Genomic DNA, 26,056 nt, shown 5'->3' on the forward strand with positions numbered 1-26,056 from the left:
TATTTTGAAATTTGTAGGTTATGTTTGACGTATCCATGAACCCTAGAAACTCAGGACGTTCAACGAGTACTGGTGGGAGAGGCTAAAAGGTGACCCCAGCATTCATCTACCAAGTTTACACGTGACATTAAGGCGAATTAGACTAAAAAACGCTTTGGCATGTGTTTATACGACGGTTTTAATGCCGCTTTTCCACTAAACAAACAAAACACAAACTTGTGTCGAAAAAGACAAAATTGCAACTGTTCGCAAACTTTTTGAAGACTCAAATTTTTTGCGACAGTTGTTGTTTTGTTTTTCGGGTCCCGTTCGGAAGCGGTAAACATCAAAGGGTTTCACCTGTTTATAAACCCCAGTTCATAAACTGGAGTCTATCTAGTGGAACTAAGTCTGTCTAGTTGAAACAGCACGTTGCGTTTTTAAACGCGTACCTAGTTGCTTTTCAGCTGTTTGTGTGTAGGGGTGTATTTAATAAAATAGCGTCGTATAAAACAATAAAAATAAACAACAGGTAAGTTGATACGAAACGTTTATCAATAGATATACAATGCAGTATAAATATAGGTATACTACCGTATTAATTCGAAAGGAATCTGCCAAAATAATATACAGGGTTATTCACGTAAAACGCATCTTAATATTATAGCTAAACTTATTAAAGAAAAATTGAAAAAAAAAAACAACGGAAATTAGTAGGGACTTTCCAAAGGTATCTTTTAAAATTATTTTGTTATTATACAGGGTGTTTTAAAGTACTTAAAAAGGGAAAAAATTGTTTTTTTTTTAATAGAAAAAACGTATTTTTTCTTTGTTTCAGTACTTTTAGTTAGTTTAGCTATAATATTAAGACGCGTTTTACATAAATAACCCTGTATAAAGTTAATCTCTTTTTAGTAGTATCATGAATAAAATGCCACTGTTAAAATTAAAATGTTTACAGATTATGTCTGACAAAAAAAGGTTTGGACCACAAAAGAAATTGGCGTCTTAATAGAGGACTACAGGGAACACCGGAATTTGTGAGACCCTAAAAATTTAGATTATAAAAACAGAGTAAAGAAAATAGACTCATACAAAGCGATTTCTGGACTTTTTGACACCAGCACGGAAGAAGTCATAAGAAAAGTTAAAAATATAATTTCTCAATACCAATGAGAAAGAAGGAGCTTTAAAGAAATGAAAAAGTCTGGGGCGGGCCAGCATTTCAAAGCAAAATGGTTCGGTTACAATGCCATGAGTTTCCTTCACGACAAAAATCAACCTAGAAAAGGCATTCAGATCGGTGGATTATTTTTTTTATTAATCAACTAAAAATACATTATTGACAAGTACAAATAGGTATTACGCATAATTTAGTTGCCAATGTACTTGTCCTTCCTCCGAAATGAAATATTCACAAAATTCATTTCTTATATCTATAGATTCTTGCCCAGGTTTCCTAGCCACATTTTTAAGAGGTAACATTGATTCAGTTGGTTGTGGTTCATTCCTCCATGAACCATGCCTGATTGTACCCGAATCTAAATATTCTACGTCAAATGATCCTGGTGGTGAATATCTATCTCTTGTCTCGGCATTTCGACGTAGGTAATTATGTAATAGTACACAAGTTTGTACATTTTTTTCTACTTGAAACGGTTCTAGGAGTATGGGTTTTCTTACAATTCTAAAAACAGATGCCAGTATTCCAAAAACATTTTCGACTATTCTTCGAGCTTTCCTCAGACGATAATTAAATATACGTTGTTTTGATCCCCGTTTTTGATGTCCACAATACGGTTTCATGATATTAGCCGACGAGGGAAATGCATCGTCTGCCACAAAAACATATGGTACGGTTTTTTGTCTACCAGGAAGTGGTGAGTTTTGTGGTAGGTTAAGAATTTCTTTGTTCAAACATCTCGCAAATCCAGTATTTTTAAACACTCCTCCGTCGGATATGCGACCTTGGCAACCAATGTGCGCATATGTAAAATTATAGTTTGCATCCACTACAGCAAAGAGGACAATGCTAAATGTTCCTTTGTAATTGAAAAAATCACTACCACTATATTTTGGGGATCGCATGACGACATGTTTGCCATCCATACTTCCGAGGCACATCGGAAAATTCCATATTTTGTTATATTCGCCAGTTTTTGCCACTCTTCTGCGTTTTTGGGAACCTAAAATAGACAAAAAAATATTAGTAATTACTAAAAACCAATTAGGTGATAACTATACAGGGTGTTTCACAACTTACCCACGAAACTTTAACCAACTTATGCTCTGTTCCGAAGGAAGTTGATTTCTCAGAAAAAAATGTAATAAACGTCCTACAGAAATCGAGATAATAAAATAATATACATAGTTTACCAGTTCACTTATAAAAGCTGTTCACGGTATACTTGGTTTTTCAAAGTATCCCCATACTAAGAAACTCAGGGTAATTTCTGTAGGACTTTTATTACATTTTTTTTGAGAAATCACTTTTTTGGGAACAGCGCATAGGTGGTTAAAGTTTCATGGATAAGTTGTGAAACACCCTGCATAAATTAGACAAAAACGCATTCCTCTGTATTAAGATTATTTCACATTATTGTCACTTTGTTTCCAACTGTCCATATGACAACACAGGTATAGGGGATTGCTTTTCTTCCAGTTATAGGTCCATTACCTAATTCATTCATCATTTTAAGAAAGCGTTTCTTTAGATGAAGAAATACCAACCCAAAGTATATCTGATATACCTAGTGAAGTCGAGGGTGAACACTCTCAATTAACTGACGAAGCCAGCTCTGCCTTATTAAAGACTATTTCATCAATGGCTCAGAGAGAAAAACCAACAAATGCTAACCCAATACATTTCCAACCAGAAAGTAACTTGTGTAATATTACAACACCAAAAGTGAAAACTACCAAGAAAAATAATAAACGATTGGAAGAGCTCAGTGAGAGTGGCCAAGTTTTACAAATGATAAAATCTGTATATGAGAAAAAAGAGCGGGATGAATACGACGTGTTCGGTGAGATGATAGCAAATAATTTAAGAAACCTACAATCAGAGTACGTATATAGAGTCTCTACGCAGCAACAAATATCGAATGCTCGTATGTCCCAGTTTCAACTAATTGCCCAATCTTTCACACCAGTTCCTCAAACTTCGGCATCATCACAATTATCTTCAACTTATTATTACACATCCGATAATGCAATGGGATCTGAACAGGTTGGTGGACAACCGCCTAATAGTTTGCAAACGGCTTTTATGTCAGCTTTTGGAAATTTAGATGAACAAAACAATTAATGTGCCGTTATTTTAGTTATTATTAATTCTTTCGTTATTATTAATTCTTTAGTTTTTTGTTTTAAATAAAGTGCTTTTTTAGTACATACTTACTTTTACGTATTCTTGTAGAACTTCGTTTAGGGCATCGCATACTTCTGTTATAATTCGGGAAACTGGGATTTTCGATAAATTTATTAAGCTCTGATAACTGTCACCAGTTGCAAGAAATCTGAGAGCTAATGCTAAACGATCTTTAACAGATATTGAATCTCTGAAATTTGTATTTTGCTTGGAGATTTTGTGGCCAATTAAACTTATTATTTCTTCGAAGAGTTGATCTGGGCATTCTAGTAAAATTATGAAATGATGAACGCAGTTCACCATGCAAGTTAATACCATCATATTGTAAATCTCTCATTAATTGTGTGACGCCATCATTTGCTCTTCTAGATAAATAAGATTTGACCCAGTATCTATGATGGCGACGCTTTCTTCTTCTAAAAATACACAAAAAGAATAAGGGAAGCAAATTACCTACATCACTTTTAATAATAATGAATTCATTATTAGTACCTACATAATTACAAATTTTGTATCTCTACTTACTTTTGCTTCATAGAACGCAGTACAAACCAAGCACCAACCATGATAAAAAAATCATCTTTATTATAAAACGTTTTCATAACTTTTGTAGCATAAAACAAGCAACACACTAGTTCGTTTGGTGGAAAAGCACTAAAAACTAAAACGAAACTCCGACTATAATTTGTCTGCTTAGTGGAAATAGAGTTTCAAATTTGTCCTAGTTTTGTTTTTCATTTTATGTGTTTCAAAAAACAAGAACAAAACAGAAACTCGACTAGTCCGTTTGGTGGAAAACCGGTTTAAAAAGAGATTTTAGCGTTGACGTTAAGCAGCTTTTTTTATTGCCAACCTAAATAATTGAGATTGAGTAAAACTATATTTAATAAAAAAATTTTATTCCACAACAAAATCAAAGTGAAAATTTGTTCTGTCTGTATCGGTTTTCAAATTTTTGTTAGTTGGCAGCACTTAAAATTAATGCGAATTTCTCCCGTATACGCAGAACATTAATACGCATTACAGCGGGATCATCCACATATTTAAAACGTTTTAAGATAATGCGAACTAGAAACGCTAAAACGGTTTACGGGTGTCTAGACTTGCGTCTTATATTAATTCGCATTTCACTAATGCACATTAACGGTTATGTGTACACATGGTAATCCTCTGCACCGCGCATACTTTGAAATGTAAATCATTTACCAAGTTTATACCGGCAATTAAACCACTTTAGTGGCTAAACGTGGTTTAGGGATAATTCAGTTTTGGTCGTGTTTACATGAGAGGATTAAGAAAGGGATTCCACCTTAAGATTAAATAGCTGTCTACCATCATTAGCCTAGAAACTAAAATCAAAGAAAATTGGTTGAGCTGACTAGTTTATTACTTGAAAAGTTGACTACTTTACTATATAACCTTAAAATATCTGTTTATTTATGTATCTAAAGCATTCGCACATTTGTGTTGGTAGCCCTGGGAGTTACATCGGGTGAGTGGTGACTGTTGATTACCTGATTACACGGTAGCTTAAAGCGGTTTAAAATCGGATCATGCACTTATTTAAATCGGTTTACGATCGCTAAAGTCGTTTACGGGTGTTTATTTACCATGTTTACATGCAACTGTTAATCAGCATTTACGAAATGCGAATTGAGATAAAACGCCGGTGTTGTTGACACCCGTAAACCAAGTTGGTGTTCTTATTTCGCATTATTTTAAAACATTTTAAATATGCTGGAATGCGCAATAAAGTTCCGTGTATTAACTAACTAACAAAAATTTGAAAACCGAGGCAGGGAGAAAAAAAATTCCTTTTATTTTGTTGTGGTGTGCCTTATCGTGTTTTCGAAAAATTTAATTTAATTATTTACGTTAGCAATGAAAAATAGCTGATTCACGTGAAAACCCCTTCTTAAAACCGTTGCGTAAACACATGCCAAAGCGTTTTTGCTCTAAACAGCTTTGTGTAAACTTAGTAATAGATGCGAATTATCTTAAACCGAGGTCCACTAAACCACTTTAAGGTGCTCGTATAAACTTGGTAATTTAGCGCGTTCACAAAACAACATTAATATAACACAACCTCGAGAAACCAGGCTGACGTTCGTGCATAATACTGTGAGACAAACAGAAAGTGCAGTAGAGTCAGTGGTTATTAAGCCAGTTTTTGCCTCCTTGTATGCACAGCTCGGGATAGCCGTTGAACGTCCTGAGATTCTAAGGTTCATGGATGTAACCTAACCTATATTTGTAAATTATATTTCTCCGAATTGACAATTACTGGAAGCAGAACTAGAAATCAGTCGTGTTAAATTTAATACAATTGCCGTTAATTATTTCTTATTTATAATTGTATTCCTAAATTTATTGTAATTAATTTAAAATTAAAGGTTATGTTTCCCTCCCTCCAATCCTTGAATTTGATCGGTCAACTGTCAGCTGCCTGTCAAAAATCTTCAAATCATAGTTAAAATGGCGGCCGTAACAGCACAACAACAAAATGTTACCGATTATTTATCGAAAAAACAGAAAGAAAGCTCCAAAGACTTGGTGAACGAGTGGGCCACGTTGGAGGAACTACACAACAAAAGGTATGGTTAAAGTTAGTTAGGTAAAATTGCCTTGGAAGAGATAAAGTTTTTTTATGCCAGTCACCTAACCTCTTTCATTTATAAAATTAAGGCATCCCTTTCAAAATACCAGTGCTAATAAATGCAAACTAATATTATATTTGATTTTACATGAAAGTGCTGATAAAACTGTTTCATAGTACTCAAAATACCTCATGACAAAAAACCCCTTTGAGGGTCTCGATTTCTTAGTCATTATGACACTCTACCAAAGATCTAATTATTATGATTAGCCTCACCTTTTTAAAATAGTGGAAGTAACAAACCATAATTTCTTCTAGATTATGGCACCAGCTAACCTTAAAACTACTGGTCCTAATAAAGAAACCAGAACTTCAAAAAGGAGACCACTTAATACAGTTGTACAACAATTTCATACAGACTTTTGAAAACAAGTAAGAACCATTATTACATCCTGAAAAGAGAAAATATTATCATATATTACTTTCAGAATAAACCCCCTTTCTTTGGTGGAAATTGTTGCAATCGTAATAGAACAGTTTAAAGAACCTAAAGAGGCCATTGCTTTCTTGGAAAAGACTGAGCCCAAGGTGAAAATCAGTTCTGATGCCCAAAATCTCTGCAAAGGTAATTGATCAATGCTTATATTTTTACTATTAAAAGACTAATTTGATTTGATTGAAGTTTTGGCTGGCCAAATTTATTTGGAAAAACTGAATGACCTAGAAGCAACCAAGAAGATTATCGAGGAAGTAGAAGAAACCTTGGATAATGCCGACGGTGTTACCCCTGTCCATGGTAGATATTATTTGTTGGCTTCGCAGTATTATCGGATTCAAGGGGATCATGCTCAGTACTATAGAACTGCTTTAAGGTATTTAGGATGTATCGATGTAGAAACCTTGACCGAAGAAACCAAGATGCAACATGCATTCTTTTTAGGATTGGCTGCACTATTAGGTAAACAAAACTAAATAATTTTAAAGAGTATTATAACATTTCAATTTTATTTTTAAGGCGAAGGTGTTTATAATTTGGGAGAACTACTAGCTCATCCCATATTAAAGTCCCTGAATAACACTGAAAACTCTTGGCTTGTGGAGCTTGTGTGTCATAAAACAAGCAACACACTAGTTCGTTTGGTGGAAAAGCACTAAAAACTAAAACGAAACTCCGACTATAATTTGTCTGCTTAGTGGAAATAGAGTTTCAAATTTGTCCTAGTTTTGTTTTTCATTTTATGTGTTTCAAAAAACAAGAACAAAACAGAAACTCGACTAGTCCGTTTGGTGGAAAACCGGTTTAAAAAGAGATTTTAGCGTTGACGTTAAGCAGCTTTTTTTATTGCCAACCTAAATAATTGAGATTGAGTAAAACTATATTTAATAAAAAAATTTTATTCCACAACAAAATCAAAGTGAAAATTTGTTCTGTCTGTATCGGTTTTCAAATTTTTGTTAGTTGGCAGCACTTAAAATTAATGCGAATTTCTCCCGTATACGCAGAACATTAATACGCATTACAGCGGGATCATCCACATATTTAAAACGTTTTAAGATAATGCGAACTAGAAACGCTAAAACGGTTTACGGGTGTCTAGACTTGCGTCTTATATTAATTCGCATTTCACTAATGCACATTAACGGTTATGTGTACACATGGTAATCCTCTGCACCGCGCATACTTTGAAATGTAAATCATTTACCAAGTTTATACCGGCAATTAAACCACTTTAGTGGCTAAACGTGGTTTAGGGATAATTCAGTTTTGGTCGTGTTTACATGAGAGGATTAAGAAAGGGATTCCACCTTAAGATTAAATAGCTGTCTACCATCATTAGCCTAGAAACTAAAATCAAAGAAAATTGGTTGAGCTGACTAGTTTATTACTTGAAAAGTTGACTACTTTACTATATAACCTTAAAATATCTGTTTATTTATGTATCTAAAGCATTCGCACATTTGTGTTGGTAGCCCTGGGAGTTACATCGGGTGAGTGGTGACTGTTGATTACCTGATTACACGGTAGCTTAAAGCGGTTTAAAATCGGATCATGCACTTATTTAAATCGGTTTACGATCGCTAAAGTCGTTTACGGGTGTTTATTTACCATGTTTACATGCAACTGTTAATCAGCATTTACGAAATGCGAATTGAGATAAAACGCCGGTGTTGTTGACACCCGTAAACCAAGTTGGTGTTCTTATTTCGCATTATTTTAAAACATTTTAAATATGCTGGAATGCGCAATAAAGTTCCGTGTATTAACTAACTAACAAAAATTTGAAAACCGAGGCAGGGAGAAAAAAAATTCCTTTTATTTTGTTGTGGTGTGCCTTATCGTGTTTTCGAAAAATTTAATTTAATTATTTACGTTAGCAATGAAAAATAGCTGATTCACGTGAAAACCCCTTCTTAAAACCGTTGCGTAAACACATGCCAAAGCGTTTTTGCTCTAAACAGCTTTGTGTAAACTTAGTAATAGATGCGAATTATCTTAAACCGAGGTCCACTAAACCACTTTAAGGTGCTCGTATAAACTTGGTAATTTAGCGCGTTCACAAAACAACATTAATATAACACAACCTCGAGAAACCAGGCTGACGTTCGTGCATAATACTGTGAGACAAACAGAAAGTGCAGTAGAGTCAGTGGTTATTAAGCCAGTTTTTGCCTCCTTGTATGCACAGCTCGGGATAGCCGTTGAACGTCCTGAGATTCTAAGGTTCATGGATGTAACCTAACCTATATTTGTAAATTATATTTCTCCGAATTGACAATTACTGGAAGCAGAACTAGAAATCAGTCGTGTTAAATTTAATACAATTGCCGTTAATTATTTCTTATTTATAATTGTATTCCTAAATTTATTGTAATTAATTTAAAATTAAAGGTTATGTTTCCCTCCCTCCAATCCTTGAATTTGATCGGTCAACTGTCAGCTGCCTGTCAAAAATCTTCAAATCATAGTTAAAATGGCGGCCGTAACAGCACAACAACAAAATGTTACCGATTATTTATCGAAAAAACAGAAAGAAAGCTCCAAAGACTTGGTGAACGAGTGGGCCACGTTGGAGGAACTACACAACAAAAGGTATGGTTAAAGTTAGTTAGGTAAAATTGCCTTGGAAGAGATAAAGTTTTTTTATGCCAGTCACCTAACCTCTTTCATTTATAAAATTAAGGCATCCCTTTCAAAATACCAGTGCTAATAAATGCAAACTAATATTATATTTGATTTTACATGAAAGTGCTGATAAAACTGTTTCATAGTACTCAAAATACCTCATGACAAAAAACCCCTTTGAGGGTCTCGATTTCTTAGTCATTATGACACTCTACCAAAGATCTAATTATTATGATTAGCCTCACCTTTTTAAAATAGTGGAAGTAACAAACCATAATTTCTTCTAGATTATGGCACCAGCTAACCTTAAAACTACTGGTCCTAATAAAGAAACCAGAACTTCAAAAAGGAGACCACTTAATACAGTTGTACAACAATTTCATACAGACTTTTGAAAACAAGTAAGAACCATTATTACATCCTGAAAAGAGAAAATATTATCATATATTACTTTCAGAATAAACCCCCTTTCTTTGGTGGAAATTGTTGCAATCGTAATAGAACAGTTTAAAGAACCTAAAGAGGCCATTGCTTTCTTGGAAAAGACTGAGCCCAAGGTGAAAATCAGTTCTGATGCCCAAAATCTCTGCAAAGGTAATTGATCAATGCTTATATTTTTACTATTAAAAGACTAATTTGATTTGATTGAAGTTTTGGCTGGCCAAATTTATTTGGAAAAACTGAATGACCTAGAAGCAACCAAGAAGATTATCGAGGAAGTAGAAGAAACCTTGGATAATGCCGACGGTGTTACCCCTGTCCATGGTAGATATTATTTGTTGGCTTCGCAGTATTATCGGATTCAAGGGGATCATGCTCAGTACTATAGAACTGCTTTAAGGTATTTAGGATGTATCGATGTAGAAACCTTGACCGAAGAAACCAAGATGCAACATGCATTCTTTTTAGGATTGGCTGCACTATTAGGTAAACAAAACTAAATAATTTTAAAGAGTATTATAACATTTCAATTTTATTTTTAAGGCGAAGGTGTTTATAATTTGGGAGAACTACTAGCTCATCCCATATTAAAGTCCCTGAATAACACTGAAAACTCTTGGCTTGTGGAGCTCCTTTTTGCTTTCAACTCCGGTGATATCAACAAGTTTGACCAAATGAAGTCAAAATGGGGCACCATAGCTGACCTGGCCGCCCAAGAGTTATTTTTAAGGCAGAAAATTTCTTTGTTGTGCCTTATGGAGGTTAAGATTTATTTTATTATATTATGGATGTATTTGTATTTTGGGTATTTTTTTTAGATGACTTACAAGAGACCCTCGCACAATAGACAGTTAACATTTGCAGAGATCTCGAGAGAAACAAAATTGCCCATCAATGAAATTGAGTTGCTTGTGATGAAGGCTCTGTCGCAAGGTTTGGTTAAAGGATCTATAGATCAGGTGAGAGTTTTAAGTATACATTTTCTCTGTATTTGATCTGTTGTTTCAAAACTCATATGATTGCATAAACTTGCAATTATATTAATTTTTCTCTTGGTCTAACAATTTTTGATAATGTAAGTTTTTGTTTCTCCTTTTTTTTTATAAACTTTTATTTTGTCTGGGTTATTAGATTCTGCTCCCAATTGCAATTTGCCATTTCATTCTTGCAGTGTACAGGTGTTTGTCTGAATCTGAATCATAACCCATACACAAATATATGGTGCTGGTTTTTTTTTAAGGTGGCTCTCTTCATTGATAGTTCTTTCTTCTCGCAATTAACTGTTAGCTGTTGGGATTTACATCTACTATGATATACACTATGTTGCCCAGGTTTTATCTAATTTATTTTGGTATTTTTGAAGTTAAAGACTGTCAATTATTGGTGGGATGGATTGAATGGATACATTTCTGTTTTTTTAAGTTTTCTATTTATGGGTACAAAATTTCCTCAGATCAAAGGTATGATCTTTCTAAATCTTCTATTTCCTCTTGGTTAATTATTTCCCTTCTTTTCTTTATATTTTTCTTAAGTCATTTTGGAATGGGATGATTGTGTATTCCTGTGGTTAGGGGTCCTTTTAATTTTTGTCCTTTGATATTTCGGTTTTTCTCTTTTCTTCAAAGGTTTACTTTATTGATTTTTAGAAATTAAAGTAATATCTCAGTTATTTTTGTTGTAATGTTGTACTAATTGCGGTTGGTAGTTTTTCATTTGTAAATAGATAGATAGATAATTTATTGATATAATATACAGGGTGTCCGCTAATTAATGGTACATGGAAAAACCACAGACTCCTGATGTAAAAATATTATGGTTTAACTATATTTACCTATATCCAAAAGTTGATATTAACTGAGATACAGGGTGTTAAACTTAAAACTTTTTTTTTGTTTTTCCCCAATAACTTTAACAAAAGTTAACTTTTTTTCACAAAAATTTATAGTTAGGGGTTTTTTAGGTCGAGAAATTCATTTTTTTAACAAATTGAGTGTACAATGTAAGGGGCGCTGTCTGCGACATCTTTTTCTCTTTCATAAGGTCATAACTTTTTTGTGCTTAACTGTATTTAAGTTTTTATTGAAAATAATACTTTTTTCATATTTTTTACGTAAAAAAGGTATACTTTTATTAGTATTATTTACTGGTATTATTTAGTGCACCATGCACTCGACACCGGCTGAATAATTAATATAATCGGGAAATAATTCGCTTTTTTAAAGTAAGCTATGAGAAAGCAAATGAACTTTAGAGACGCAGTTGTTAGGAAACCGCCATGTTGTTGTTGTTTGTTGATTAGTTTAAAGTTGTCAGAAAATATTTAATTAGTGTTTTCTGTGATTTTGCATCCAGTTTACTGTTTTGTTGAACTTTTAAAAGTTGAGAAACAATGCCGAGGCACAATCTTTTTTCAAATGCCGAAATGAGGGATATGTTGTGTGTATATGCGCAGGCAAATTTTAATGGACGCGAAGCCTATAGACGTAATTCAGAACTCTATCCAAATCTAAGACAACCTGATTTCAAGATCTTCAAAAATCTTTACGATCGATTAGGAGAAACAGGTACATTTCGTCCTAAACGGAATTCCGCAGGGCGCCCGAAGGTTATAACTCCAAAACAAGAAGAAGAAATTCTGGTCCGCGTGCCTGAAAATCCGGAAATAAGTGCAAGACATGCTGCTGCGGCAACTGGAATAGGCAAGTCATCCATTTGTAAAATATTTCATGAAGAGGGTCTTTATCCGTATCATTTCACTCCTGTGCAAAATTTAATAAAAAATGATTTTGCGCCCAGGATAGAATTTGCCCGTTTTTGCCGTGCCCAAATAAATGCCGACCCCATGTTTCTGAATAAGAAACTATTTACTGATGAAGCAACGTTTACACGTTGAGGCATTTTTAATTTTAGAAATAAACACACATGGGCCTTACAAAATCCTCATTCAGTACACGAACGTCATTTCCAACATGAATTCAAAATTAATGTATGGTGTGGTATAATCGATAATCATTTATTGGGCCCTTTCGAACTACCGCCCAATTTAAACGGGGAACTCTACCTTGAGTTCCTAGAAACACATTTACCAGATTTTCTCGATGATATTCCGCTGGACATAAGGCAACATATGTATTTCATGCAAGACGGAGCGCCAGCACACTTCTCTAGAGCTGTCAGAGAGTACCTGAACAACCGTTTTCCTAGTCGCTGGATAGGTCGTGGGAGCCAGAGGCCATGGCCGGCGCGAAGTCCCGATTTTAACCCGCTGGATTTTTGTGTATGGGGCTATATGAAGTCGCTCGTTTACAAAGAAATAGTGAATTCCAGAGAAGAACTATGGCAGAGAATTTTATATGCTGCACAAAAGCTACGAAACGAACAATTATTTTTTTAAATTAGGAGATCTTTCAGCAAAAGAACTGTTAAATGTATTGAAGTGAATGGTAGACATTTTGAACAGTTTTTGTCAAAAGCAGATCTATTTTTTTACTAAATCTCGTCACAGTTTCAAAATGGAAAAGTTATCAGTCGCATAGTTAAGTTTGTTTTCGTTAATGTTATTTTCTTTCAATAGATTTTCTAGTGTCATAGTTATTTTAAATAAAGTTAATTAAATGATAATCCAATTTTTGTCTGCATTATTCTCAATGACTTATACTAAAACATTATTTATGATGTAAAAAATGATTGGTAAAGAGTAACAAGACATTATTGCTTGCTTGAGCTGCTGTACTAAATAATTTGAAGGCAGATATCTCGAAAACGGCGACTCCGAGCAACCCGAAAGTAGTATACCTTTTTTATGTAAAAAATATGAAAAAAGTATTATTTTCAATAAAAACTTAAATACAGTTAAGCACAAAAAAGTTATGACCTTATGAAAGAGAAAAAGATGTCGCAGACAGCGCCCCCTACATTGTACACTCAATTTGTTAAAAAAACGAATTTCTCGACCTAAAAAACCCCTAACTACAAAATTTTGTTATATTAAATTATTGGGGAGAAACAAAAAAAAAGTTTTTAAGCTTAACACCCTGTATCTCAGTTAATATCAACTTTTGGATATAGGTAAATATAGTAAAATCGTAATATTTTTACATCAGGAGTCTGTGGTTTTTCCATTTACCATTAATTAGCGGACACCCTGTATACGAATTCAGTACCAGTCGAATTCAATTAAACAAATAAAATTATGCAATATTGATGAATATTTGAAATAAAATTTCAAAACTACAAAAAAAAAACAGGTTAGTTGTTATAGGTTCATATCTTATGTTCGGCCGTGTCCTGTTTTGAGCCTTATTATCGTAGTTACAGTTAACTCAGGTTATAACGTACCTTCTAGGGAGAAAAAATCTGTACTTTATAACCGGATATATGCTATAATAGAAACCCATAAAAATAAATATATACATTTTTATTTGGTTTAACTAAAGGACTAAACTAACAATAAATACATTCTAGGTATGTAATACAAAAAAGACAATAATAATATAACATGTAACATTGAAATAGGACATCAAATTAAATACATATGTACAAGTACACACCAATTTGTAATTAGTTATGAGTGAAAACCACAACACTGTCAAAGTCACAATTAAATATTTTCACCAAATACGCTATTCACTAATAAGTACGTATCCTAATATTAAGCGCCTCATCTCTCAGACTGTTGATGCGCTTGATCTCTGTATAAGAAATATTTCCCGGAATTTCTAAAAATAGTAAAATGTTTAAATATTGGCTTTTTTACTAGCAGTTTTTCTCTGTACTCCAAGTGTTGTTAAAAGTGGATGTAATTTTAGTATTAGAAGTTTGCTGTACCCTTAACCCTCCGTTAACCGCGTCATAGTTCCTCGCGCCGCACAGTGACTACTTTTGGCAATCTAGGGGAACAAAAGTATTTTTTTAGAAAAAATAGTTCATTTAATTTTTGCTCGAAATATTTTAAAAATATGCCGAACTCGCATGAATCCAAACGAAAAAGCAAAAAATTATAAGTTCTTATCGGTTTAATTGATAAGAATGTAAAGCATTTCTGAAGTGTTTATGTTATAGCAGTTTTTATTTGCAATTTCAAGTAGTTGTAAAAGGCTCGTAGTGAAAAGTGTATTGGTTTGTTGTTTCGGTTCCTATTTTATAAAATGGATGTAGGTATGTACTTTTGCAAACAGTATGATTTTTTTAAAATTTGAGTAGCGTTATATAAGATTTTAATTTTTTTTATTAGATATGTCAAAATTTTTTAAATTTTAACAAATTGATTACAACTAGTCATATATTTTGAGTCCAGCAGATTCCAGTAAAATTAAAAAAATTTATATGGTCCCTCGGCAATGTTCTTTCAAATACAAAAATAAAAATTTGCAACTTTTTGCAACTTTGTTTTTTTTCTCAATTTTTAGATGAGGTTGTCATTACTCACAGAAACCTGTTTGATGCTTGGCGCACCGAGAAATCAAAAGATATCAAAAATGAAGCAATATATACATATTTTCTGTCAAGATATAATGTGGATATGCTTCCAGAAGACTCAGAAAATTCAATTAAGGAAAAGCTAAAAAAGTTAGGATACAAATTTGCTGAAAAGTGGGAAAAAAGTTATCAAATTGAAAAAAAATTTCTAGAATTAAACTTCAATTGGCTTAATCAACAAATAAATTTTGATTTGAATGCTGAGCAAGCTGAACAACCATCAACCTCAAAAATGGGAAGACCACAGAAAAATTTTGAAGAACTTTGTAAAAAAAATAAAAGAAAAAAAATAGAAGGATTACTCCAGTCGCACTCAAGAGAAGAAATTTTGTATGCGGCACAAGTGAAACTTTATGCAGAGGGAAAAAGGGATGCTGCTTTGATAGTAAGAAAGGTTGCCTCTGAACGAAATACCGCTGCCACAGCACTAAAAAAAGCCGAGCAAAGGACTTCAACTAATAATAATTTTGAAAATTTCTCAAAGAATGAGGCATTGGCCATGTTCTTAGATGGTAAAATGAGCAGGAGGTCCTATATAAGCGTCTATCAAAAACTAAAAGGTCGTGGTATAAAACTGTTACCCTCGTATGATAAAGGTATAATTGAGGCAAAAAAAAATTGTTATCCTGAAAATATTACCGTGACAGACATTTCTGCAGAAATCATTCTGCAATCGCTGTTGGATCATACCATAAATAGGCTTTGTACCGTTCAGAATGAAGTTCTTAATCAATTTTGCAATGGTGATGCTGAACTGCAACTTTTGTTAAAATGGGGTTGCGATGGAAGCAGTGGTTATACTAACTACAAGCAACGTTATTTAATGGAAAATTGCGAAAATGAAGATGACAGTGCAATTTTTGTAATTTCCCTTGTTCCAATTCGATTATCTTATGAGTCAGAGGGCAAACAACATATTTTATGGCAAAATCCGACTCCAGCAAGCACCCGATTCTGCAGACCAGTTAAGCTTTTGCAAAAAAAAGAAACCGAAGGACTTATTATAACTGAAACAGACAAGATTAAATCGCAAATTTCACAGTTAAAAAAATGTTTTTATGATCTCGAAAATAATAATACTGTAAGAATTACACCAAATCTTTCCTTTACCATGGTTGACACAAAAATTTGTAATTCCCCTTTGCACATTGCATCACAAAAGTGCTATATTTGGGGCTGTGGACCGAAAGAAATGAATGACGCAAACAAATTTTTAAATAAACAAGCCAAGTCAGAAGTATATAGTTTTGGTATATCTTCTTTACATGCACGAATCAGAACAATGGAATGTCTTCTTAAAATATCTTACAGATTAGAATTCAAAAAATGGCAAGCAAAAGGAAGTGATAAAGAAATAGCAAACAAGAAAAAAGAACAAGTGCAAAAAAGATTTAAACAAGAATTAAATATTTTGGTTGACACTGTAAAGCAGGGTTTCGGATCCAGTAATGACGGGAATACGGCCCGTAAATTCTTCGACAATCCTGAAACTTCAAGCCTAATTACTGGAGTGAACCTGGAGTTAATAAAAAAATTTGCAATACTTCTTCAGGTACTATCCTCTGGGTTTGAAATTGATCCAGAAAAATATCAGATTTATGCAGACCGAACTCTAGCTATGTACTTAGAACACTACAGTTGGTACTATTTGCCGGTGACTGTGCATAAAATCTTGGTACATGGCTCAGCCATCATAAAAAATGCGTTAATCCCAATTGGACTACTATCCGAAGATGCGCAAGAGTGCATGCATAAAGATATTAAGAAAGTGCGAGAATACAACACCAGAAAATTTTCCAGGAAAGCTACAATGCAGGATTTAATGCATCATCTTTTAGTGGCATCAGATCCAGTAATAAATAGCTTTAGAAATAAAACTAGTAAACCTTTAAAACAGTTTTCACCTGAGGCTTTGGGTCTTTTAAAAGCACCAGATATGGAATTGGAAAGAATTTATGAGAGCGATATCGATAGCGATAATAATAGTGACAGTGAGACTGATTAAGTCTTTAATTTTTATTGAACTTTTTTTTATATGTGCAGAATAACTATTTAATTTATTTTACATACTATTCAAGTATCTATTGTTTTCAAACCAAAATTTTGTAGCCAATTTTTAATTTGTGTTTAGACTTAAGAAAATATTTATCTTTTTTGTAATATGTAAGCAAAAGAATAATTATTATCTAATTTATTTTAATTAGAAATACTTGAATACTACAATACAGATCTTTAAAGACAGCTTAGAATATTTTCAATTAATAAAAAAAATATTGAGATATTTTTTGTTTTATATTAAAAAAATGTAAGATTAAAACAGTGGTTCTGGGAGGGGTGTTTCAGAGGGGAGGGGGGGGGGGTCGTTGGGTATTTTTTTAAAATAACCTAACTATTATATACCCAAAAAGTATTGGAGGGATTTGCTTTTTAAAAGAGTTAATTTTTGAGCACTAGGAGGGGGGAGGGCTTGCCCCCTGCGCACGGTACTGCTTAAAAATTACTTCTCTTTACTAATATATGCATAAAATATAAATTTGGCACACAAAAATTGTGTCTATTACAAAGTAATACTTTTGTTCCCCTAGATTAGCAAAAGTCGTCACTGTGCGCCGTGTCTAAGAGACGCCGAGGTAACTAATGTGTAATTGCCTCTGCTATTATCGAAAAAAAAGTCCAAAATTACTGTAAATATTTATTTTACATTAAACAAAGATATTAAATATGATATATAATGAAATATTCACGAATTAAACTGGGTTTAATTTATATAAATGTATTTCAATATGGAACAGATAATAATATGTAATGTCTACAAAATCAAATAATATAAAATGTCAAGATAACAGAGACATTAAATAAACCATTTTTAACTTAAGATAATAATTTAAATTGCAAAGTAATCGATGAGTAACATAATAAAATAATATAAAATTTAAAAAAATAAAATCAATATTTTTTTTTATTGCAGGAGTAGCAGGTGTAGTTTGCATGTTCTAGGCAAATATAATTTTCACACTTTATACAGGTATATTTAGTAATACGATTTTTTTCCGACCGCAAATATAACACCTTTTCCGGGTACCAGTAGCCTCCATTCTGGACTTCTTAACGTCACTTCTCCTCGTCCCTTCCCCTCCATCCGGTTCCGCCTCGGTAGTAATTTCACAAGTTCTTTTCTTTAGATCTGGTAAACTTGCAATTTGTGATCTGTTTTTTATATAATCTTTTGTCAGTTCTAAAGCTAGTGTTTTTATAAAATGTCTTCTGTTAGTTATTATGGGATTTCGATTACCTTTGTAAATTACATATGCATTTATGGCCCCTACATTTAGCATTGAATAAAAAACTGTAATCGGCCAGCGGTTAGTGTTTCTAGACACCGAATAAGTGCCACAAAGTTTATCTACAACGTCAACACCAGATTTTGTCTCATTGTAGAAAGTTACGATATCAGGTTTTTTCTTTTCACCAGTTGTAACATCATTGGCTGAATCATGGTGCATGCTAGAGAATAGAAGAACATTTTTTCCTTTTTTTGGGATATATAAAACAAAAGTTATATTCTCTCTTGAAAAGCAAATGTTGATGAGTAAACGTCTCGATGGTTCACTGATACTAAGCTAGGTCGGAGTTCGCGTTTGTTTTTTCTTACAGTTCCAACGTAAGTGAGTCGGTGATTTCTTAGGAGATCTGTGACGAGTTCGTCGCTAGTAAACCAGTTGTCATAGTCTTTTTACCACAGATATAGCACTATTGTCAACTTTGTAAGGTCCTTCAGGTTGCACCCCGACATATATTTCCAAATTGGCAGTATAAAACATTTTAGAATCAACAAGGGCTAATATCTTTATACCATATTTCGATGGCTTGCTCGGAATGTATTATCGAAATGAACATTTGCCTCTGAACGGTGGCAACATTTCGTCGACTGTGACATACTCATCAACAGAATAATTTTGTTGGCATTTTTCAACAAACATTTTAAAAAGGTCGCGTATAGGAGCAAGCTTGTCACAGATTTTCCGTTCATTCCGCGTTTCTTTGTCATCAAACCACACATTTTGCATGAGGAAATGAAATCTATTTCGAGACATTGTTATTCGGAAAAGCTCAATGCCAGAATTATCAATAGCCCAAAGATCTGCTGTGTTTAGTCGACTATTCCTATAGAATCCTGCCATATACAACAAACCAATAAATGCTTCAATTTCAGACAAGTTGGTAATCTTGCAGTCTCTCTCTCTACTATATGAATCCCTCTTACTAGAAATATACTTATTAGTATTACTGACAATTAGGTTTAACATATCGTCGTCAAAAAAAACACTCCAACAAGCTAAAACTAGATCTTGCATTTCTAGCTGCACCTTTGATCCCAGGCAAATGGCTGACAATATTATGTGAACGAGTTCTTACGTTCTGAAGAGGCATCTGTAGTTTCCATCTTGTTATTTTATAATAATAATAATAATAATAATAATAATAATAATAAATCATTTTATTGTTCCATAACATTTACATAGTTTATAATATTTTCATACATATAATACTGGAACAAAAGGCTTTTTATTCAGCATCCCTCCCAAGGAAGGGGCTGTTAAAGCCCATGCATTGCTATACACTTTTTATTATAGCACTCAAATAACCTTCACAATAATTCCTCAATTCTTGCCAGTAACCCAATTATATATAAAGTAGGCAAAAGGACTTACATTAAACCAAACTAACAATGTGGACGAATAATAATATTATTATCTACATCTACCCTAGATCTGCTAAACTCAATGATAAAAATCTAAAATTGCTAAAGGAGTTGCTGCCTGATTTTATTTTTTAAATACACAACAGAAAAATTAAATGTATTAATTTTGAATTTATTAAGGGTGGAGGCTATGTTATATGAAAATCCCTTTTTGAAAGACTCTTTATTGTGTCTTGGGATTGTAAAAATATGTTTTCTTCGTATATTAAGATTATGGATATCCGTACGGTATACTACTTTCTTATTAAGATAAATAGGACATTTATATTTAACAATGTTATAAAAAAAGCAAGCCGAGTGCAATATTCTTCTATTGTACATAGAAAGCCAATTAAGTTCCCTGAGCTTATGTGATACACGCTGCCTTCGTTTAATGCCGCATATAAATCGTATACAAGAGTTTTGTACTTTCTGCACTCTTTCAGCCTGAGTTGTGTCCAAATAGGGCCCACAAACGCTATCAGCAAAATTAAAATGTGACAACACAAGTGCTTCACACAATTCTATTTTTGTTTTCCTTTCTAAAGAATGTCAGTGGGGAAAAAGGGATTTCAGGGCTGAGTAGGATTTTTTAATACATGAAGTTATATGTTCATCAAATTTAAGTTTATTATCAATTATTAAACCTAGGTTCTTTGAAGAGTTTCTAAAAGAGATATTACACTGCCCAATAGTGAGTCTTAATTTATTATAAATTATTTCTCGAAGTCTTTCACTGCAGAAAAGTAAAGCCACTGACTTTTGTGGATTTAATTTTAATAAATGATCTTCCGATAGTGCGTTAAGAGTTTTAAGATCTATGTTTAGTCTAAAATTTGCCTCTACAGCATCCTCCGGCTTAAACGAGTATATTAATTGTGTGTCATCGGCGTAAAAATGATATTTACAAAACTTTAAGGATGCTATAAAATTAGACGTATAAATGGTAAAAAGAAGAGGGCCCAAGACACTTCCCTGAGGAACACCAGCAAAAATAGACATAAGTTTGGAAAATGTACTATCAAGCGTTACTCCTTGCGTCCTTTTACTTAAAAACGACTTAACCAAAGCTTGGGCATTAACACCAAAACCACAATAAGATAATATGGCTAGTAAAATATCATAATTTAGCATATCAAAAGCACGAGAATAATCCAGGAGCACCAATACGCTTGCCTTACTCTCGTCTTGTGCACCAGTAAGTTGATCCGTAACATCCGCAAGTGCTGTCGTACAGCTGTGACCACGGCGAAATCCTGATTGTTTTTCTGGCAAAAGGTTGTTGGACCACACGAAGCCTGAAATTTGGGACGCCATAACCTTTTCCAGAATTTTAGACATAGATGGTAAAATAGAAATGGATCTAAGTTGACTATAGGTCTCAGGATTACTCACTTTAGGAAGCGGAACCACTATAGCAGATTTCCAATCACTTGGAAAAACTGAATCTCGTAAACAACAATTTATTAAATGGGTCAGGTAAGGTATAACAAAGGGGCAGCATAATATTAAAAAAGTGCTATTAATATTGTCACTTCCAGATGCAGTTGACTTCATGTTAAGTATAATATTAGAAATAGTTTCCTCAGTAACCTGAGTAAAATTAAATTCCTTATTTGTTTTTTTGTTTTTTTTATAAAAATCCAAGAGTTCAGGTTTTGGAGAAATAGTAGAGTTAGCTGCATTGACAAATTGCGTGTTGATTTCATTAAGATTTCTTAGCTGATATGGTATTGTATTTATTTTTTTATTTATGATGCCAACTTTTTTTAATTCCGCCCATTTTTCTTTTGCATTACAGTTTGAAAGCTTAATATTTAGATATGTTTTTTTTTCAGCTCGAAATGCTGATGTAAATGTATTCCGAAGCCGTTTATAGTATTCCCAATGTTCTGTCAAACGTGAATAACGAAAGCGATTAAGTGCATCAGTCCTTAACTTTTTTAATAATTTCAAATTATCCGTGAACCACGGGCAGTATGGTTTTTTATTGTTTGTTTTTCTAGTTTTAAGAGGAGCATGTGCATTAAGTAGGGTTGTTAATTTTGACGTAATAAAATTAACTTTTTTATCAACTGTATCTAAGTTATAAATTTCATTCCAAGCGATCATTTCTAAATCCATTTGAAATTCAGCCAATTTAATTTTTTTAAATTTCTATAAACCACTGTCGAGCTCGGTGGAGCCTCATTTTGAAAAGGAATGTTACATCTTGTGAGAAGATGATCCGAAATATTAAGATCTTCTACCTCAGTATTAATTTTAAAATCACTATCAAAACAGATTAAATCTATAATACTTTGGGTTTTTTTAGTCAATCTAGTTGGCTCAGAAACATATTGACTTAGATTAAAAGTGTGTAAAATATTATTTAATGTACTGGTGTTTGCAGAACTGTCATCCAAGAAATCAATATTAAAATTACCCAAGCACAATATTTTATCGGTAGTCGTAAAAAACTGTAAAAGAGTATCCTCAAAGCAAGCAAAGAACTCATTACAATTGGTATTGGGTGGCCTGTATATTACCCCTATCACAAGACTCGAGCCATTAACAAGAACCTTAATCCAGATATGCTCCAGAAAATTTAATGTTTGATTTATACATAATTTATATTTTAGGAAACTTTTCATATAAACAGCCACTTCTCCCCCTCGCGAAGGTCTGTCTTGTCTGATTAGCAGATAACCATCAATATTTATGGAATTATTAGCAATATTATTAGACAACCAGGTCTCAGTAATGGCAAAAATATCATAACTGTAATTAGATATGTGGTTTTTTATATCATCGAATGAGTTCAGCAACGATCTAACATTTAAGTGTCCAACCTTTAACATATTATAAAAATTTTATTATTACTACTTAAGTCTATAACCAAATAACAAGCAAAAAGAGAAACTAGAATATGAAAAAATCTGTGAAACAAGGCATTATACTATAGCCGCTCTGTAGTTAATCTACCTACAATAGAATAAACTTAAAAAAACATTTAGTAGAACAAAATATACATATGTTTAAATATTCATTAACAAAATAATATTGGAGATAACTAGCTTATTACTCTCTTTACTGGGCTTTTGTAAACTTACTTATTAAGTATCAATAATAAAAAAGTTTTAGCAGTTTCAGTTTAATTACCCTAAAAATTATACTTAAATTAGCCCCATCACACACCCACAAAAGCTACGGTAAATTTTAACTTTAAAATGTATTGTCACCATTTGGAAATTAATTAATAGAATAATATACCTCATGAATTCTAGCTGCTTCCTGAGCGTTGGAGGCTTGCTAAATCTGCCTCAGACATAATTCTAGTCACAGAGTTATCTGCGCACCTCACTAACACATTTCCACTCCATACCCAGGTATTTTTTTCACCAAAAGTTAGCTTAGCCCGATTGAACAATGAGAGCCGTAATTTTGTTAAGTCTTCACATATGTGTATTTCGGAGTTTTTTAATGATTTGCGGAATTTTAATATCGACAAACGTGCATCATAAGATGCAAACCGAACTAATACTGGCGGCGGCTTATTGTTGGGGACTTTAACGGCGATACGGTGACACTTTTTATGTCGGAGTCCGAGATATTTACTTTAAGGTGATCCTTAAAGACACGGAGCGTTTTTTGACGTATATTTTCGCCGGGTTCACTTTTAATCCCAAAAATTTGTATATTTTTGTTACGATTAGACTGTTCCAGCATATCTAATTTAACATGAAGATTGGTGTTTTCCTCCTTTAGGACAGTTAGATCTTCTTTCAGGGCCGTTATTTCCTCTCTCTGTAGCCTCAGTTGCTCCTCAAACTTTTTAGATACAATAGAATCTATCCCAATATCGTATTTATCTTTTCCCAATATCGTATTTACCACTGGTTCTTCCACCTCTTCGTCATCTTCACTAGAGATTTCGTGTTCTGTATCTGAGCTTTCCAACTGGTTTTCTACGGCGTCTTCTTCGCCTTCACTACTATCCTCAGCATCTGACAATATATTGCTGTCGTCCTCAGCTAATTCCCGCAGAATTTCTGCATCTTTTTCAACAAGTGGATCAAAAAAAACTCTTCTATAAAAAATGTATATCAAACACTACAAAACAATACAAATATATATATCTTTATTTTGAAAAAAATGCTTGAATTAGGCGCTACATGAAATATCTACGATAATAAGTTTCAAGGCATTTTATTATACCTTGATCCATCGGTTGTACCACCGAGGTACAATAGGGAGGCAAAAATTCTATTCTGATATTTGTGAGATCTACATTCTTCAGATGAGCTGCATAATTGTCAACTAGAAGCAATATTTCTCTTTTTTGACGTCTTAGTTTTTCCTCCCACTCTTTTGAGAAACTTTCCAGTATCGATTAATGGGAATCCCTGACAGAAGCGAAGAACTACTCTTATGAGATTTAATTACACTTTCTCATTTGTATGGGGTGAGATGGGTTGGCTACCTGCTAAAGATTTCGACCTGTTAATTTAATTCATTTAATATCCTTGGAGATTTTTATCTTTTTTTTTATTACCTTAGAACAGTAATATGTACCCAAGAGTTGGCAAAATGTTGGGTACCTAATTACAATAATAGTTATATTATATGATAGTTTTTACAGTTGAGTCATAATTTCTCAAATTATGTGGAATTTGATATAATTAAGTGAGAGTAGTAAAATTTTCAAGCCACACACATATTCATATATTAATTAATTTAGCCATATTTGGTTTTTCTTTAAGTTTTTAAATAAATAATAAAAGTCGTTTATTATTATGTACAGTAGTGGAAAAATGTAAAGCAACATTTTTGAAATATTGTGTTTCGATCTCAATTCATGCAATTGTTCTCAAATCATGCAAAATATTTTACTTAGTGTTAGTTTAAACTGATAAGTTGACGGTATTTGGCTGCTTAAGATGCTTCGCGGTAAACATTTATCTGTCGATATTAAAAATAGAATTGTTGATTTATACAAAAGTGGTCAAAAGCAGATTGCTATTGCAACGACATTTAGGTTACATAGATCTATCGTGTCTCGTATAATTAAGCAGTTTCATATAAATAGCGATTTATCTGTTAAGAAAAAGTCAAGGAGACGTAGAAAAACCACTCCATATACCGATAAACAAATTATCAAAATTGCTAAAAATGAGCCTTTTCTGGGATCCAATAAGATAAAGCACCGCATATCCGAAGAGCTTGGAGTAAACGTGACTTCGAGGACGGTGAGAAATAGACTATTAGAGGCCAAGTTATTTGCCAGAAGACCTGCCAAAAAACCGTTGCTGTCAAAAAAAATAGACGTTCCCGTTTAAGTTTTGCCAAAATGTACATTATACAAAGCATGATTGGAAAAAGGTAACCTGGAGCGATGAATCCAAGTTTGTTTGTTGTAGAAGGTATAATGGACCGTTTGCAATATAAGGACATATTAGAGAGCCAAATGATTCCATATGCTGATGATACTATGCCTTTAAGACATTTATTTCAACAGGACAACGATCCCAAACATTCTTCTCGATTTGTAAAAGCTTGTTTCATAAAGGAAAACATTAATGTAATGGAATGGCTTTCACAATCCCCTGATATCAATCCAATTGAGAATCTGTGGGACATTTTAGATCCTAAAATCAGAGGAAAATCTTATAAAAATCAGCAAGAATTGTTTGAAGCATTGAAGGAAGCATCATGGGTGAATATGGCTCCAGGGATTATTTCTAAGCTAATAAGATCTATGCCAAAACGTTGTAAAAATGTAATTAAGAATAACGGGTACTTTACAGAATATTAACTTATGTTTTTTTTTTATTTATTAGAAATGAGATAAAAAGGAATATTAAAAAATGTTGCTTTACTTTTTTCCACCTAAAAAATAATTTTTTAATACAAAAATACTAAGGACAAGGAAACATGTTTTTTTTTTCTTATTATTAAATTGCTTGTGTAATAATAAATTACTGGAATTAATTTTATTTCTGGTTTACATTCACTGCTTGAAAAAATAAAGTATTTTCAAATGTTGCTCTACTTTTTTCCACTACTATATGTGTTACTACCAATTTTCTCCTTACCCAGGTTGCCAGTACCGTAAACATGACCTGGGTCCAACCAAGAGTCCTGGATCGCTCCCAAATCTCCACAATGGTGGAAAGGTTGAACGAGTGGTGCACCCACGTGGCCACCATGGAGAAATTAATCGAAGGGCAAGCGAGCGAAATACTTACTTGGTAAAATCATATAAAAACGTATATATTTATGGAATTTATTAATCTGTAACCGTTTATGAATAAACTAATCTTTATAAGGTATATGCGTTTAAATGAA

The 26,056-nt window shown here is 33.1% G+C and overlaps 1 protein-coding gene across 2 annotated transcripts; it reads left to right on the forward strand.

Moving 5' to 3' along the window:
* Positions 1-5,778: 5,778 nt before the first annotated feature.
* Positions 5,779-26,038, forward strand: LOC126750563 (26S proteasome non-ATPase regulatory subunit 13). Of its 2 annotated transcripts, none has more exons than XM_050460211.1 (7): positions 5,779-5,943; positions 6,264-6,377; positions 6,434-6,570; positions 6,628-6,903; positions 10,054-10,271; positions 10,329-10,469; positions 25,808-26,038. In XM_050460211.1, exons 1-7 carry the CDS (start codon positions 5,825-5,827, stop codon positions 25,961-25,963), a joined length of 1,161 nt encoding a protein of 386 aa, XP_050316168.1. In that variant the 5' UTR covers positions 5,779-5,824; the 3' UTR covers positions 25,964-26,038. The 2 variants fall into 2 exon arrangements, with proteins under 2 accessions (XP_050316168.1, XP_050316167.1); XM_050460210.1 differs by lacking the exons at positions 5,779-5,943; positions 6,264-6,377; positions 6,434-6,570; positions 6,628-6,903 and adding exons at positions 8,872-9,036; positions 9,357-9,470; positions 9,527-9,663; positions 9,721-9,996.
* The last annotated feature ends 18 nt before the right edge of the window (positions 26,039-26,056 follow it).

This window comes from Anthonomus grandis, chromosome 2 (assembly GCF_022605725.1).
Source record: "Anthonomus grandis grandis chromosome 2, icAntGran1.3, whole genome shotgun sequence".
Taxonomy (NCBI): domain Eukaryota; kingdom Metazoa; phylum Arthropoda; class Insecta; order Coleoptera; family Curculionidae; genus Anthonomus; species Anthonomus grandis.

Excerpts from the sequence above, each read along its gene's own strand:
- LOC126750563 (XM_050460211.1), top strand. The coding sequence starts at position 5,825 with ATGGCGGCCGTAACAGCACAACAACAAAATGTTACCGATTATTTATCG. Across the intron at positions 6,378-6,433 it reads ATACAGACTTTTGAAAACAA|AATAAACCCCCTTTCTTTGG; the intron begins GTAAGAACCATT and ends TATTACTTTCAG. Across the intron at positions 10,470-25,807 it reads TTAAAGGATCTATAGATCAG|GTTGCCAGTACCGTAAACAT; the intron begins GTGAGAGTTTTA and ends CTCCTTACCCAG.